Source organism: Sturnira hondurensis, unplaced genomic scaffold (genome assembly GCF_014824575.4).
Source record: "Sturnira hondurensis isolate 20B ecotype Veracruz unplaced genomic scaffold, ASM1482457v3 Scaffold0008723, whole genome shotgun sequence".
In the NCBI taxonomy this organism is placed as follows: domain Eukaryota; kingdom Metazoa; phylum Chordata; class Mammalia; order Chiroptera; family Phyllostomidae; genus Sturnira; species Sturnira hondurensis.
Window position 1 is genome coordinate 5,601,424 of NW_028081354.1, and position 15,815 is coordinate 5,617,238.

The window sequence follows — 15,815 nt, forward strand, 5'->3', positions numbered from 1 at the left end:
CCGTCACCATGGAGACCGGGCGCGCGCCGAAGGCTGTTAAGTCCCTGAGGCGCAGTCTTGGACAGTTTGAGGGGCCCGGAGTGCGGCTCACAGTACCCAACAGCACAGACGGCGAACCCTTCCCCGGCGCGCAATGCCTCCACTCGGCCGCTGCGGTCACCACCTCAGCCTTCCCGGGCAGTGCGACGGGCTCCAGCCGGCTCCATAAGCGCAGGTCGCCTGGCGATGGAGCGGGGCGGGGCCTTGGGCCATCCGGGTCTGCCTGAGACATCCGCTTCCGGGGCTGCGGCTTGCGCACTACCCGGCACGGCACGCTCGTCCAGCTGTACACGGGACCGCTCACCAAACTCTCAGTCGCGGTCGCCCTCGCCTCGCTCCCGGACGCCCTCGCCTCGTTCCAGGACACCAGCCCTCCGCTGCCCAGCTTCTCGGCCAGTCATGCTGGAGCATCTGAGCTCGCTGCCCACGCAAATGGTGAGGGTGCGGCTCACCTTGGTCCCAACATTCGCGCGCCGCTCACCTAGCAGCCCTCGCGGGAGACCAACCAGCTGCGTCGCGGTTCCTGCCCAAAAGTTTACCTTGCACTGTACCCCGATTTGTGCTTCCTGGGTCTCTCCTCCCTTCCTCCGCGAGAATCCCCCCTGCCAGTACTACATTAGGATGTTTCAGTTCCCCCAGGAAACCCAGCATTTCATTTAATGCCCAGGTCCTTGGGGGACCCCCTGATGATGGGATTGCCCTGTGCCAAAGCTGTGAGGCCAGGGCAGGAATTGTATCTCTTCGGTGGTGGAAGCAATTCCTGCTTTGCTCTCCTTCACCTCTAGGATTACAAGGGCCAGAAGCTAGCTGAACAGATGTTTCAGGGAATTATTCTTTTTTCAGCAGTAAGTATTGGCTTTGCATGATCTTTTCCCATTTTCTTCCTCTTGACCCCCAGCCTGACTGTATTTAATATATTTTGTTTCTAGATAGTTGGATTTATCTACGGGTACGTGGCAGAACAGTTCGGATGGACTGTCTATATAGTTATGGCTGGATTTGCTTTTTCGTGTTTGGTAAGACGTTTGTGGGTGTTTGAATGTTAGTAGCAACTTGGGTTGTCTGAATCGGATTGTTTTGACTGCACCTATTAATGAAAACCAGCACAAGCTTCTCACTCATCCTTACCATCAGTTTCCCCTTGCTATCCCTGGAGAGGTAGAATGCCTGATAGCGTTTGCTGTATAAAAGGATACAACTCATTTATTTTGGCAGCTGCCACAAGCAGCAACCCCAGGGTCAAAGTTAGCAGGGTTTTGTTCCATCCTTAACTACTGTTTTAGCTCTTAAAGCCATATGTGCAAACAGTGAGGCTTGTTCCTATCACTTAAAGTGTCTTGCCTGGGCACTGGCACGAAGTTTTCATAGGAGTGTGTGTTGTTTTTACTTTTAGAAGTCATTTGGGAACGAGGCATTATACATAATGTGCAATGGCTATAATTGGTGCATTTTCTATGTTCTGGCCCAGCTGACACTTCCTCCATGGCCCATTTATCGCCGGCACCCCCTCAAGTGGTTACCTGTTCAAGACTCAAGTGCAGAAGACAAGAAACCAGGGGAAAGAAAAATTAAGAGGCATGCTAAAAATAATTGATGGGGAGTTTTCGTGATTCAGCTTTACCATTGCACCTGCTTTTGTATTGTGTGAGATGAGCTAAGTTTTCACACCCAAAAAACCACCTGTGGTATAGCTGTGTAAGGATTTTGTTCTCTTTATATTTCACTTCTCATTTGGGCTTTGACATACACATATTTTAGACCTCTTCATGATCTTTGTTTGAAATAGAGAACAGAAAATACAAATATTTAAAGTTTCTTTCAAGTCTACAAAAGTAATGAACATGTCTCAAATGATAGTAAAGTTTAATTATCAAAGTTTTATAATTCATTTTGTTAAGCTGTTTTAATATTTTCAATTAAAACTCATAGTGCAAGTCTATGTCTAAAGTCTTATTCATTATTTTGCAAGCAAGACTGCTAGTAAAAGCAGAAGCTAGAAGTTCATGGTTCTGAAAGTGTCAGTAAGCCTCATTTATATTTTTGGTAACTTCCAGTTCCTAATACAATTCTTACTTAACAACAGCAAGTACCTAATAAAAAAATTTGCTAATGTGAATTATTTTTACTACTAGATACTACAGTATTTACTAGTAAAATATTACAGTATTTAGTAGTCTGTTTAACTATACTACAGTCTGTTTAACAACAGACTAAAATAAGTCTGTTATTAAGCAGGAATCATTTAATTATGCTTTACCCAAGACGGACTAAAGTGAAAACCTATGAAGCTATACATTCCTTTTAAATTTTCCAGAGGGATGAAAAGAAAATAATCTAAAGGTTTTTTTATGTGAGGGATGGGAAAGTTATTACAAATAATACTATTTCTCAATAACAGGGTGTAGGATTTCCAAACTATAAGTTTTTAAAAAAGGGAGCACCGACCTTAATACAGCAAGTCAGGAAGTTTATTTCTTAATCCATACTGGAGAATATGTGTTTGTTTATTTTTATTTTTAGAGAGATAGAGGAAGGGAGAAACATTGATGGGTTGCTTCCTCTGCACCCTGACCAGGGATTGAACCTGCAGCCTTTTGATGTATGGTATGGTACTCCACTAAAATGCATCCAGGGCAAAAATCAGGAAAGTTTAAAGAAAGAAAAATTAAGCCCTGGCTGGCATAGCTCAGTGGATTGAGCGTGGGCCTGCAAATCAAAGGATCGAGGTTCGATTCCCAGTCAGGGCACATGCCTGGGTTGCAGGCCAGTTCCCAGCGGGGGACGCACGGGAGGCAACCTTACATTGATGTTTCTCTCCCTCTCTCCTTCCCTTCCCCTCTAAAGATAAATAAATACATTTTAAAAGTTAAGACAAATATATATAGACCAAGTATATCAATAAATATAAGGTTAATTTAAAAGTTAGGAGCTCCCAAGTAGGGTTGAAAATCAGGTTACCTCATGTTCTCAAATGACATCCAATGGTTGAAAACAGGACAAAGATACTAGGCAAATGCAAGCAGAAAGGAGAGGTAAAGTGAAAAAAATCATATTTAGTATGAGAAAGCATTGAATGGGGCAAAGAGGGACATTTTATAGCTGCCAAGATGTCACTGTTGTGAATCGTGCATTGAATAAGATGTGAAATCTTAAAGCAAAGAATGTTATTGAATAACAAAGTTTGTCAAGGCTACACTTTTTGTTTCGAAAGTAAAAATTCAGTTTATTTGTTTACAACACAGTACACAAGAGGCAAAATGTTTCACATCATGGATTTCACTTCCAGCTCCTTGGAATGTTCATTTCTTTTGGCTAAAAGGAGACACTAGATGGGAAAGCCAAGCGATGGTGGGGCAACTGAAGTAAGGTCTGGACAGGAACAATGCTAACTAACATCATCCTCACAGAGATAGGCACGGGGGCTATGAGGTACAAAATGATTTTCTAGACTCGTTAGCTGGAAGCACAGCAGCACCACTCCTGGATGCTCAAGCTGTCTCAGGCCTCAGTCATCCCTATCACAGGTATGGCGGCACTTTCTGGTAGTCACCCTTGGTGTCTTGCTGGATGTAATACTACAGGGACTTGCCATACTTCTTGAATTCAGACCAGATTTCCAATATGTCCACTTCACAGTGGGAGATCATGATTCTGGTCAAGATCTTATCGCATGTCCCCTTGCCCTTTGTAGAGTCTGTCACAAAATACAGGGACTTGTTCTGGATGCCCTGGACCAGGTTCAGGAAAGCATTTTCCAGGTCTCCCTTGACTTCCTTCTTGATGCTCTCCAACATGTTATAAGGACTGTAGTTCTCTTGTACCTTTCAAATACTATCTGGAGGTGACATGCTCCACTCAGTCGTGATGCTGATCCACTTGGGAACATCAGTTCCTTTCCTGTTCACTCCAGCATCATAGAGATCCCAGTCATCTTGGTCAATCAGCTCATGATCAATGATAACCATCTTTGGCTCTTTTACCCTTCCCAAGGACAGCCATTAGCTTGCAGAAGTCATCAGGTGTGTCGGAAACAATGACCTCCAGGTCAGTCTTGTACATTTCTTGTAAACTGTTAATTTCCTATAGCTCCTGGATGGTCCTTGAGCAGATGATCTCAATGAGAGTCTTCATCAGTCCCCAGCCCCTTCATGGGGGTCCTCAGCTTGGAAACATCATACTGTGCAGGTGTTTTTAATCAGCCCCAAATCACTGTTTCCAGGTAGCTGGACAAAAGCTGACTTCAGCACAGACAGAGTTCCTTTTCGGTCCTTCTCTGGTAGGCGAAGGCAATACCCTGTTTCTGTTCATTGCTGCAGTCAGAATGTTGATGATGGTGAGCTCAACCACACCTTTGGTCTTGATGGCCATTTCAACGTTCAAAGCATCCTGGTTAGCATCAAAGCTGGTATAGGCTTTGACTGACCTGTATCATATGCATTTGGGGGTGTAGAGTGATCACCTTCCAAGCTGAGCTTGCACAGAATTTCATGAACAGTAGACATTTTGAAAGAAGCTGGGCCACGCGCTAAGAGCTGTGAATGTCCCCACATGCAGGGCCAAGCTACTCCTCTACAAGGAGACCATGTAGCTTGGTCTCCTTTTGGTAGGAGACCAATACTTAACTTCTCAGATTTTGATAGATCAAGTGGACAGGTGATTGGTAGGAAGCCTTTTGCGCTTGTTCCCAGCACTTGGCACACTCCCTCAGATGCATGACTTGTTTTCTCCATTCGTTCAGGTCTCTACCCAAATGTCAATATAATGAAGAATTTTCTGCTATCCTATAAAGATAAAGTGGTGTGCCCCATCATTCTATATCCATTTAACTTGCTCTATTTTTCTTAACATTTAATATATCTCACAGTATGTATGTATTTGTTAACTGTCCTCCACAGATGAAGCTCCATGGATGGGCTTGTTTTACTCACTGCTATTTGCACAGTCCCTACAAGAGTATGTGACACATCATAGGTGTGCAACAGATATTTACTGAATGAATGATACAAAGCTAGACTGTCCAGTATGGTGCCACTAATCACATGTGCCTATTTACATTTAATTGAAACTAAAAAATTGAGTTCCTCAAACTACTCACATTTCAAGGGCTCAAAAGCTATGTATGACTGGTGGTTACCATATTAAGACAGTACAGATATAGAACATTTCCATCACAAAATGCTATTGATCAGAACTTACACAAACTTGTATAATATTTAATAGTGACTGTGCATAATGGAATTCACCTCTATTGAATGCTCACATTATTGGCTATTCCAATAATGGAACATGCACTGAGCCACAGGGAAAAACAATTTTATGAAAGAGGTCTTGCAGCTCATACTCAGTAACAACACTGCAATGTAGCTGGAGTAAAGAGACAGAATTTCCTTGGTTCTCTGAACACATGGAAATTAAGAAACTTATTTAAGAAATCAAAACCAGAATTATTTAGAAACTAATTACGACAAGAATGTCATCCAAATCTGAAATGTGTCCAAAGATATATTGAGAAGAAAATTCAGAGTCTTAAAAATGTGTTTCATAATTAAATAAGAAAGTTGAAAAATTACTAAGTATTTAAGAAAAAAGAACCACAAAATAACCAAAAAAATAGGATGAAAACTAAGTGAATATTTAAACAATAAAAATATATAGAATTGAAATAATAAAGTGTGCAGGAGATCTTTTAATTCTAAGACTATATATGTAAAACTTTATACCAATAAGTTAGGAAACAAGTAAATCGGTGACTTTCCAGAAAGATGTTGATTTCTCAAATGTGCAAGAAATGGTGAATCTCTCAGGAAGACAAACAGTTGGCCAAAGATCTACCCTCAAGCGGGCATTAGGACTAGATGGTTTTATAGTTGAATTCTAACAAATCTTTCAAAATAAAAATAAGAGGTCTCAGAAACTAGGCCATGAGCATGGTAAGGGCAGGGAATAGTGTTTTATTCATCACTATATTCCCAGCTTCAGGAAAGTGACTGGAAAGGGAACATTTCGTTAAAGTATTTTATGTGTGTATATATTTCCAAAGAAGATACATTTTTAATTATAAAAACAAAACATTTCTGAAGCAGAATTCACTTTTAGAGCCCCTTGAATACACAAGTGGAAATTGACTACTCAAGACTTATTTTATAAAAACCATTTCCTAGGTGGGCAATACCCCTTATAAACAACTAATAAAATAAATAATATATAAGCATACATTAAAACATAGAAAGACAACTGGTATCTTGATGTACAAGAAGCCAAACTTCAGAAGACAAATATGTCCAGCATAACTAACAGGAGTTGGACTTTATATACAGATTGCTTAACTGGAAAAGGAATAAGTATTTAAGAAATGTTCTCAATGATGGAAAAATAAGTCTATAAAAAAAACAACATGTAAATACAAAGTCAAAATATCTATTAGTATACCCAAAGACGTGCATATTATATGGAAATAAAATGTTCAATATGTAAAGACGGAATTCAGTTGCTCAAGTACTAGACACAACTTCATATTCTTTAAATTTAATCCCAGGATCTTGAATTGACTTTTTACAAAATACCAACTACTACTTAAAGTTATTAACAATGACAAGTAGTATGACTGAACATATTATTTCATTTATTTCTCCTGTTGCTTTGATCACTATAGTAGAATATAAAATTTCAATCCAATGCTATATGGTCTGGTATTCAAGCTAATTAGTGCCTTAAAAAAATAAAGTTCTAGATATAAAGTTGGTGGTTTAAGGCTCAGTAAACAGCAACCAAAGTCTTGGATTTTTTCTCACAAAAAGAACAAGATAGCTGAAGTCCTTTCTTTTGTGAGCTTGCTTCATATTTGTTCTGTCCCATTATTTTTCTGGTAATAAAAAAACCCAAAGAGATACAAGGCTGGTGAATAGCCTCCAGCCATCATTATAAGTTTGTTTCTGTTTAAGCTAAACACCTTTGAATACAGGTCTTTAGTTCTGGCAGTGTATTATAATAAATTCTCAGAAATTCACATTTTCTTCAAAAAATTTCAGTTGGCGAGCTTTCACACTGTAAGTTGCATACTTATCACCCATGTGCTCCCGCAAACGTACCTATTTGGAAAACAAAAAGAAAATAAGTATGTAGTAGAAAAAAGATTCATGTAATCTTAGAATAGCTGTTCTAAGCATGATACCAAAGGTAGAAATCATATGGGTAAATACTAATAGTATATTTACATAAGAATTTGAACTTCAAGATATTAAAATGTATTTGTAAGAAATTAAAGAGCAAACAAATGAGAAAATATTTTTAACATACATTCCAAGGAATACCATTAATATATAAAGAGCTCTTAGAATCAATAAAATACTAGAATATCAGAATTTATAAAACAAAAGCCCACAGATAATTCAGCAAAGGCATTTACAGAATAATATGAATAACCAATTAACATAGAAATTCAATTTGACTAGAATCAAGAAAATTTACTATATGGTACCATGTTAAATGCCTGAAATTAACAGATGGGCTCAACAGATGTCATGGATCTCCTCATACAATGTACTAAGGACATAATATCGGTTCTGAGGTGCTCCTGTCAAAAATGCATAATCTGTTATCTACATGAGGTCAGACAAATCAAAACTGAGAGGCATTTTATAAAGCACGTGGTCTATACTCTTCAAAAATGTCAAGATCTGCCCTGGCTGGGTGGGTGGCCTGGTTGGGTAGCACTGTCCCATACACCAAAAGTTTGTGGGTTTGATTCCCAATTGGCACATAACTAGGTTGCAAGGTTCAATCCCTGGTCGGAGGCAACTGACTGATGTTTCTCACATTGATGTTTCTGTCTCCCTTCCTCTCTAAAGTCAATAAACACATCCTCAGGTGAGGGTTAAAAAAAAAAGTCAAGGTCATAAAAAAACAAAGACTGAGCAACTGTTTCAGATTAAAGGAGATATAACAGCTAATTGGTTCCACATGTGGCATGACAGCATGAGGAGATCTGCAGACCCCTCAGTGAACTGGGGAAATTTAGTTTTAAAACCAACCACTTGCCCTGACTGAGTTGGGCATCGTCCTGCAGATCAAAAGGCTGTGGATTCGATTCCTAGTCGGGACATGCTGGGTTGCTGGCTGGGCCCCGGGTTGGGGGCGGGCATGCAAGAGGCAGCCAATTCTCTCCCTCTCTTTCACCCTCCCTTCCCTTCTCTAAAAATAAATAAATGAAATCTTCTTTAAAAAAAGAAAAAAATTAAAAACCAACCATTTAAAGTCTATGGAAATGGTCCTGTGGGCATACAGCAAATAAAGCCACTTTTTTCCCCAAGAAAATTGCCCCAGACCAAAAAGTGAAGATTCCATGCTAGGTGAAGCACACTTTCAAGACCAGGGAATGCAGCCCCTTCACTCACTTTTAAAGTGAGGGTATCGGTTGGAAAGAGCATGCTAACTGCCCTCACAACCAGCTTCAGAGCTTTGCTCAGAGATTTGGCCTGGGGAATCTTTTCCTAAATGAACTGACTTCATTTGTAACAGACCTATGCAAAAATTCAAGCCTAAGAGTACTCTCAAAAACAACAACAAAAAACACAGGTAGCCGTGAATGACAACTGGGAGATTGGGAGATTGGTAGATTCACTGGGTATCAAGGTTAAATTGTAGGCTACTTTAACAGAAAGAAACAAGAAGTTGGGAGGAGCCTTCCTGGGGTCGGAACAAATCGTAAACATCCCTTCAAAAGAACTTGAATTTGATCAGATCAGTCTGTAGCACAATGTCTACCCCAGAGCATTGTTGAAAAAGGCAGAGCAATCAGCTGGCAACTAAAAAAACTTAACAGCCTGTGAGTCAGGGAACGGGAGTGTGTCAAGAAAGCTCTCCCAAACCCACTGTCATTCCAAGGTGCCAGTGGACATGCCCAAGGCTGCACCCACTGAGGGGCAACATCAGAGGCTTCATGGTGGGAAAAGGAGGAAAGGGCAAAATATATTGCACTAAAATAACCCAGTCAATCACTAAACAAATAACAATAACAACCCTCACTCCCAGGGAGGCAGGTATCCAGAGTTGTAAAAACATATCTCAAATTTCCAGTTTCCAATAAAAAGTTGAGACATGCAAAGAAACAAAACAGTATAATACACACACTAGGGGAAAAAGTAGACAAAGGGAAACTGCCTGTGAAAACAACCAGATGTTGGATTCAACAGAAAAAGACATCAAAGTAGCTATTATAAACATGTTCACAAAAACTTAAGAAAACACAATTATAGAAGTAAAGGAAGATATGATGACAATGTCCTGTCAGATAAAGAATACTGATGAAAAGAGAGAAAGTATAATAAGAACCAAATGGAAATTCTTAAGTTAAAAAGTGCAATAACAAAAGATTCACCAGAGGGGCTCAACAGTATATTTGAACTGATGAAGAAGAAAAAACAAACTTAGAAATAGATCAATAGAGATTCCGTAATACAAAGAACAGACAGAAGAAAATGCAGAAAATAAACAGAGCCTCAGAGAAACGTGTGACACCATTTTAAGCACACCAACACGTGTGATGGGAGTTCCACAGGGAGAGGAGAGAAAGGAGCAGGAAAACATTTAAAGGGATAATCACTGAAAATCTCCTAAACTTATTGAAAATACATTAAATCCCCAGGAAGCTCATGAACTCCAAGCACGATCAGCTCAAAGAGACCCGCACACAGACATATTAAAGCAAAAGAGCAAAAGGCCCAAGACAAGGAGAAAATCTTGAAAACAGAGGAACATGACATTACTTCCAAGGGAACCCAAATAACAGTCACAGCTGACTCATTATAAACAATGAAGGTCAGAAGGTAGTGGGACAACATTCAAAATGCTCAGAGAAAAAACTGTTAACCAACAATCAAATATCCAGTAAAGCTATCTTGCCAAAATGAAGGCCAAACACATTTCCAGATAAATAAAAACATAATTTGTGGCTAGCAGACCCTCCTTACAAGAACTACTAGCAGTTCATCAAGCTGAAAGCAAGACACTCCAGGCGGTAATTCAAATTACATGAAAAGACAAACAGCACTGATGAAGGTAATTATGTAAATAAAAAACCATATACATGTACAAGGTCTGCCCAGAAGGTATCCAGCCATATAATATGATAAACAGACATTTATTGAAGATGATAACAAGATACAAGAAACATTGTACATAGGACAATGATGCCTTAGTCTCCTTCAAAGTAGGCACCTTGGGACCTCACACAGTTCTCCCAGTCTCCATCAGCTGCCCCATCACATTTTCCTGAATCTCACTGACATTCTGAAATCACTTCCTTTTCAAAGGTGATTTTCATTTTGGGAAAAGTCAGAAGTCACAGGGTGCCAAATCTGGCCTGTAGTGGGGCTGAGTCACCTGGATGATTTGATATTTTGCCAAAAAACTCTATACATGAGATTTATGCATGAGCGGGCACATTTTCATGATGAAGCTGCCAATCACCAGTTGCCCATAGCTGCTGCCTTCTGAATCATCCACATAGTTTCTGTGGAGGAATGTTCAAACTTAATGCAAAATTGATACAGATTCATTGTTCTACTCACTCGGCCATTTTGAATGTAGACAGCCACACAGTACACATGATCACTCAAAGGTGTCTACTGCTCCCACTGACTAGTACAGTGAAGTCATCATTGTTCACACATGCACATTCCAGTCCACTCTCCTTGGCTGCCAGGTTACATTGATGTCACACAAACCATTCATATATTGCTTCTCCGTTTTTCCCTAAACTGATTTTAAAAGCAACTGTACACTATAAGATGTGTAGAAGATGGCAGAGGAGAAAGTAATAGGAATACATCTCAGATAGCAAAAATTGTACTAGCAGAATTTACTTGATGTAACTATTTTTGAACTCTGGAGAGTCTCTGAAAGGCTTGCAGCATCCAGGGGAAGGTGTGATGGTGATTGATTTCAGCTCTTAATACCCTTTGCACTGATAGCAGGAAGCTGTGCAGTGTTCCCAGAGCACCTTGCACACGGCCTGTAGGAGCCAGGCAATTAGAACTCTGTCCTCCAAGTACCGGAGGTTCAGTATACAGATAGTTGATTGCTGCTCCTCTTCATGGAGGTACAGACACAAAGGTAGGCAACAAACCTGTGGTATATTTACACAATGGAATACTAGGCAGCAGAAAGAAAGAGAGAACTCCTACCTTTTGCAACAGCATGGATGGAACTGGAGAGTATTGTGCTAAGTGAAATAAGCCAGATGGCAAAAGACATATACCATATGATGTCACTTAAAACAGGAAACCTACTGAACAAAACAAAAGAGCACAATAGAACCACAGGCATGGAAAAAAGGAACAAACTGACGGGGGGGATGGGGGGGATGGGGGGGAATAAGGGAAGGAAGAAGGAGAAGGGCATAGTTAAAGAGCAAGTATCAATGACCCATGGACCTGAACAACAGGGTGGGGATTGAGTCTGGGAGCGGGGGAATGGGCAGGGCAGGGGAGAGCAATGGGGCAAAATTGGGACAATTGTAATCGAGTAACAACAATTAAAAGTTTTTTTAAAAGAACAAAGAAAAAACCACAGGGAACCAACAGTGAAGTAAAGAAGCTGGGGTTCAAATCAATGATTTGGAACATAAGGAAGAAATAAACAATCAACCAGAAGAGAATGAAGAAACAAGAATTCAAAAAAACAAGGAGAGAATAAGGCTCTGGAACATCTCCAAAAGTGCCGACATCTGAGTCATAGGGATGCCAGAAGAAGAGGAAGTCCAAAAAATTGAAAGCTTATTTGAAAAAATAATGAAAGAAAATTTCTCTAATTTGGTGAAGGAAATACACATACAAGTCCAGGAAGCACAGAGAGCCCCAAAAAGTTGTACCAAAGAGGACCACACCAAGACACATCATAATTAAAATGCCAAAGGTTAAAGATAAAGAGAGAATCTCAGAAGCAACAAGAGAAAAGCAGAGAGTTACCTACAAAGGAGTTCCCATAAGACTTTCAGCTGATTTCTCAAGAAACTTTGCAGGCAAGAAGGGAATGGCAAGAAGTATTCAAAGTGATAAAAAGCAAGGACTTACAACCTAGATGACTGTATCCAGCAAAGCTATCATTTAGAATTGAAGAGCAGATAAAGTGCTTCCCAGACAAGGTAAAGCTAAAGGAGTTCATCATCACCAAGCCCTTATTATATGAAATGTTAAAAGGACTTAAGAAAAGGAAGAAAGTCAAAACTATGAACATTAAAATGACAACTCACAAACCAACAACTGAATCTAAAAAAAACAAAACCAAAACCAAAAGCAAACCAGGCAAACAACTAGAACAAGAATAGAATCATAGATATGGAGATCATTTAGAAGGTTATCAGTGGAGAGGGGGGAGGGCAAAGGTACAGGGATTAAGAAGCATAATTGGTACAAAATAGACACGGGGATGTTCAGAAAAGTATAGGAAACAGAGAAGCCAAAGAACTTACATGCATGACCCATGGACAGGAGCTAAGGGAGCAGACTGCTGGAATGAAAGGGGTATCAGGTAGAGGGGACAAAGCAGAATAAAAATCAAGACAACTGTAACAGCATAGTCAATGAAATATACTTAAAAAAAATAAGCCTTGGCTGGTGTAGCTCAGTGGATTGAGCACAGGCCTGCGAACCACACAATCGCAGTTCAATTCCCAGTCAGGGCACATGCCTGGGTTGCAGGCCAGTTCCCAGCAGGGAACTCATGAGAGGCAACCATACATTGATATTTCTCTCCTTCTCTCCTTCCCTTCCTCTCTAAAGATAAATAAATAAAAGCTTTTAAAAATAAATAAGTACACATTTGGCCTTCTGTATTCCCAGGGCCTTCTGCATTCTTAGAATCAACCATAAGAGAATAAAAAACAGTATTTTCAATCCTCAGTTGGGAATCCATGGATGTGGAGGGCCAACTGTATGCATTGTTCTATGCCATTTTATATAAGGGACTTGAGCATCCTCAGATTTTAGTATCTGTGAGGGGTCCTGGAACTGGTCCTCTGTAGAAACTAAGAGGCAACTATACTTAAGTTTAGTAGGAGTCAAGACCTGGCTGGTGTAGCTCAGTGGATTGAGCACAGGCCTGCGAACCAGACAATCGCGGTTCGATTCCCAGTCAGGGCACATGCCTGGGTTGCAGGCCAGTTCCCGGCAGGGGCCAGTTCCCAGCAGGGGATGCACGAGAAGCAACCATACATTGATGTTTCTATTCCTCTCTCCTTCCCTTCCCCTCTAAAGATAAATAAATAAATAAAATTTATTTTAAAAAAAAGTTTAGTAGGAGTCAAAAGGTACATATGAATTTTTGACTGTGCTTGTGTTGCAGGGGAGAGGTTCAGTGTCCCTAACCTTATTGTTCAAGGGCCAACTGTAGTTCTATCAGACATACAGAACACTATCCAACAACAACAGGGTACACATTCTTCTCAAGTGCACACAGGACATTTTCCAGGACAGACCATATATGTTAGGTCACAAATTAAGTCTCAATAGATATCATAAAAAGGGAGATATCATACAAAGTATCTTCTCCAACCAGGACAGAATGAAGTGAGAAATCAGTAACAAAGAGAAAACTGAAAAATTCAAACTTATGGAAACAAAACAACACATTCGAATTATCAACACATCAAAAAGAAATCATGGGGAAAACTAGAAAACATTTAGAGATATATACAAATGACAACACAAAATATCAAAACTAAGAGATGCAGCAAAAACAGTGCTAAGAGGCTAATTTTTAAACCAGTAAATACATGTTAAAGAAGGAAAAGAACCACAAGTCAAGAACCTAACATTACAACTCAAGAAGTAAAAAACAAAGACAAAACTAAACCCAAAAGGAAGGCAACAATTAAAATTAGACCTCAGATAAATACAATAAAAAATAGAAAAATAGAGAAAAATCAATAAAACTAAAAGTGAGTTCTTTAAAAAAGATTAACAAAATTGACAAAACTTAAGCTATAGTAAGAAAAAAAGAAGACTCAAATTAGTCATTCCTCAGTAGGACCCCAAGAACAACAAAATCCATGGCCCATATAAAATGGCATAGTATTTGCATATAACCTACACACACATCTGCCTGTATATTTTAATCATCTCTAGATTACTTATAATACTTAATACAAAGTAAATGCTATGTAAAGACTTATTATACTATATTGTTTAGGGAATGATGGCAAGAAAAATGTCTGTACATAGTACATATCAGCAATAACATGACTTCTTTTTTAATATTATATCTGACATTAGTTGCATCTGTGGATGCAGACCCTATAGATACAGAACGTCAACCATACTAAAGTCTGAGATTGAAGTGGGACATTACTGCCACAGAAATAAAAGGATTTTAAAAGAGTACTGTGAACAATTGTATGCTAACAAATTTTATAACCTAGATGAAATGAGGAGATTCTTAGAAACACAGACCCTACCAAGAATAAATTATGAATAAAAAAATCTGACTACACCCATAACCAGTAAGAAGACTGACAGGCCCAGGCCCTGGTTCTTTGCTGGTAAATTCTGTCAAACATTTGGAGAGGAACTCATGCCAATCCTTCTCCAACTTTTCAGAGAGTTAAGAAGCAAGAAGCATTTCCTGGCTCATTTACGGGGCCAGCACTGCCCTGGCAGGGCGAGCAGACAGGGAGGGACACTATAGGAAAAGAAAAATAACAGACAAATATCCCTTAAACCCACGAATGCAAAAATCTTCCAACAAAATACTCTATGACTGAGGTATCCATGAGGAATAATTGGTTTTATGTTTTTTCATGTAGTGTCCTTGCTGGGTAGGTTTTAGTTCAGGGTTGTTCTGGTCTTATGGGGCAAGTTGGGAAGTGTTCCTTCTTTTTCAGTTTTCTGGAAGAATTTATATAGGATTTGTGTAATTTTTTTCCTTAGATGGTTGGAAGAATTCACCAGCAAAGCCATCCAGGCCTTTCTGGTCTTTATGCTTAGATTTTGCATCAGTGCTTAGAGCATCAAATTCACAGAGGCAGAAATTAGAATGGTAGTTGCCAGAGGCTAGCTCAAGGAGGAAATATGGAGTTATTCTTTAATGGGTACAGTTTCACTATTAGCTAAGTGACATTAAGCCTGTCAATGAAAGACAAATACCAAATCATCTCACTTATAACTGGAATCTAATGAACAAAATAAACTGATGAGCAAAATAAAATCAGAGGCATGGAAACATGGAGCAGACTGACAGCTGTCAGAGGGGAGGGAGAGGTGGGCACTGGTTGAAAGAAGGTGATGGAATTAGACAAGGAAGACATATGTGTGACCCGTGGACATGAACAATGGTGTGGGGATTGCCTACAGGAGTGAGGGCGGTGGGCTAAGAAGACAGGAGCAAAGGAGGAAATACTGGGACAACTATAATAGCATAAAAAAAGGTTTAAAAGATTAAAAAATAAAAGCTATTTTGAAAAAGATAAATAAAAATAATGGATATAGAATTTCAGTTTTGCAAAATGAAACAAAAGTTCTGGAGATGGATGACAGTAATACATTTGTACAACAATGTGAATGTATTTAATGTCACTAAACCAAAAACTTAAAAATGGTTAAAATGGTAAATTCAAAGTTGAATGTATTTTACTAAAATTAAAAAAACAATTTGTGTGTTATATATTGTTCAGTCTATAACATATAAAATGTAATATATTTGCCAATAACAGCATAAAGAAGCTAAGTGGGATCAAAGATGTATTAGACTTAAGGAAATGACTCCAGATAGTAACTTGAATC

The 15,815-nt window shown here is 39.3% G+C and overlaps 2 protein-coding genes and 1 pseudogene across 3 annotated transcripts in view; 1 reads left to right on the forward strand and 2 right to left on the reverse strand.

Annotated features, from left to right (window-relative positions):
• The first annotated feature begins 80 nt into the window (after positions 1–80).
• SPCS1 (signal peptidase complex subunit 1) lies at positions 81–1,978 on the forward strand. Its single transcript, XM_037055768.1, has 4 exons — positions 81–474; positions 825–884; positions 969–1,055; positions 1,508–1,978. The coding sequence occupies exons 1-4, from the start codon at positions 226–228 to the stop codon at positions 1,631–1,633; spliced, it is 522 nt and encodes a 173-aa protein (XP_036911663.1). The 5' UTR covers positions 81–225; the 3' UTR covers positions 1,634–1,978.
• Positions 1,979–2,887: 909 nt separating this feature from the next.
• On the reverse strand, positions 2,888–4,606 carry LOC118993385 (annexin A2-like; annotated as a pseudogene).
• A 1,363-nt stretch (positions 4,607–5,969) lies between these two features.
• NEK4 (NIMA related kinase 4) overlaps positions 5,970–15,815 on the reverse strand; it is a 41,562-nt gene continuing 31,716 nt past the window's right edge. For both annotated transcript variants that reach the window (XM_037055775.1, XM_037055774.1), the window contains exon 15: positions 5,970–7,127. In XM_037055775.1, coding sequence (XP_036911670.1) covers positions 7,035–7,127 — 93 coding nt within the window. In that variant the 3' untranslated portion in view covers positions 5,970–7,034. The remainder of the gene's footprint in view (positions 7,128–15,815) is intronic.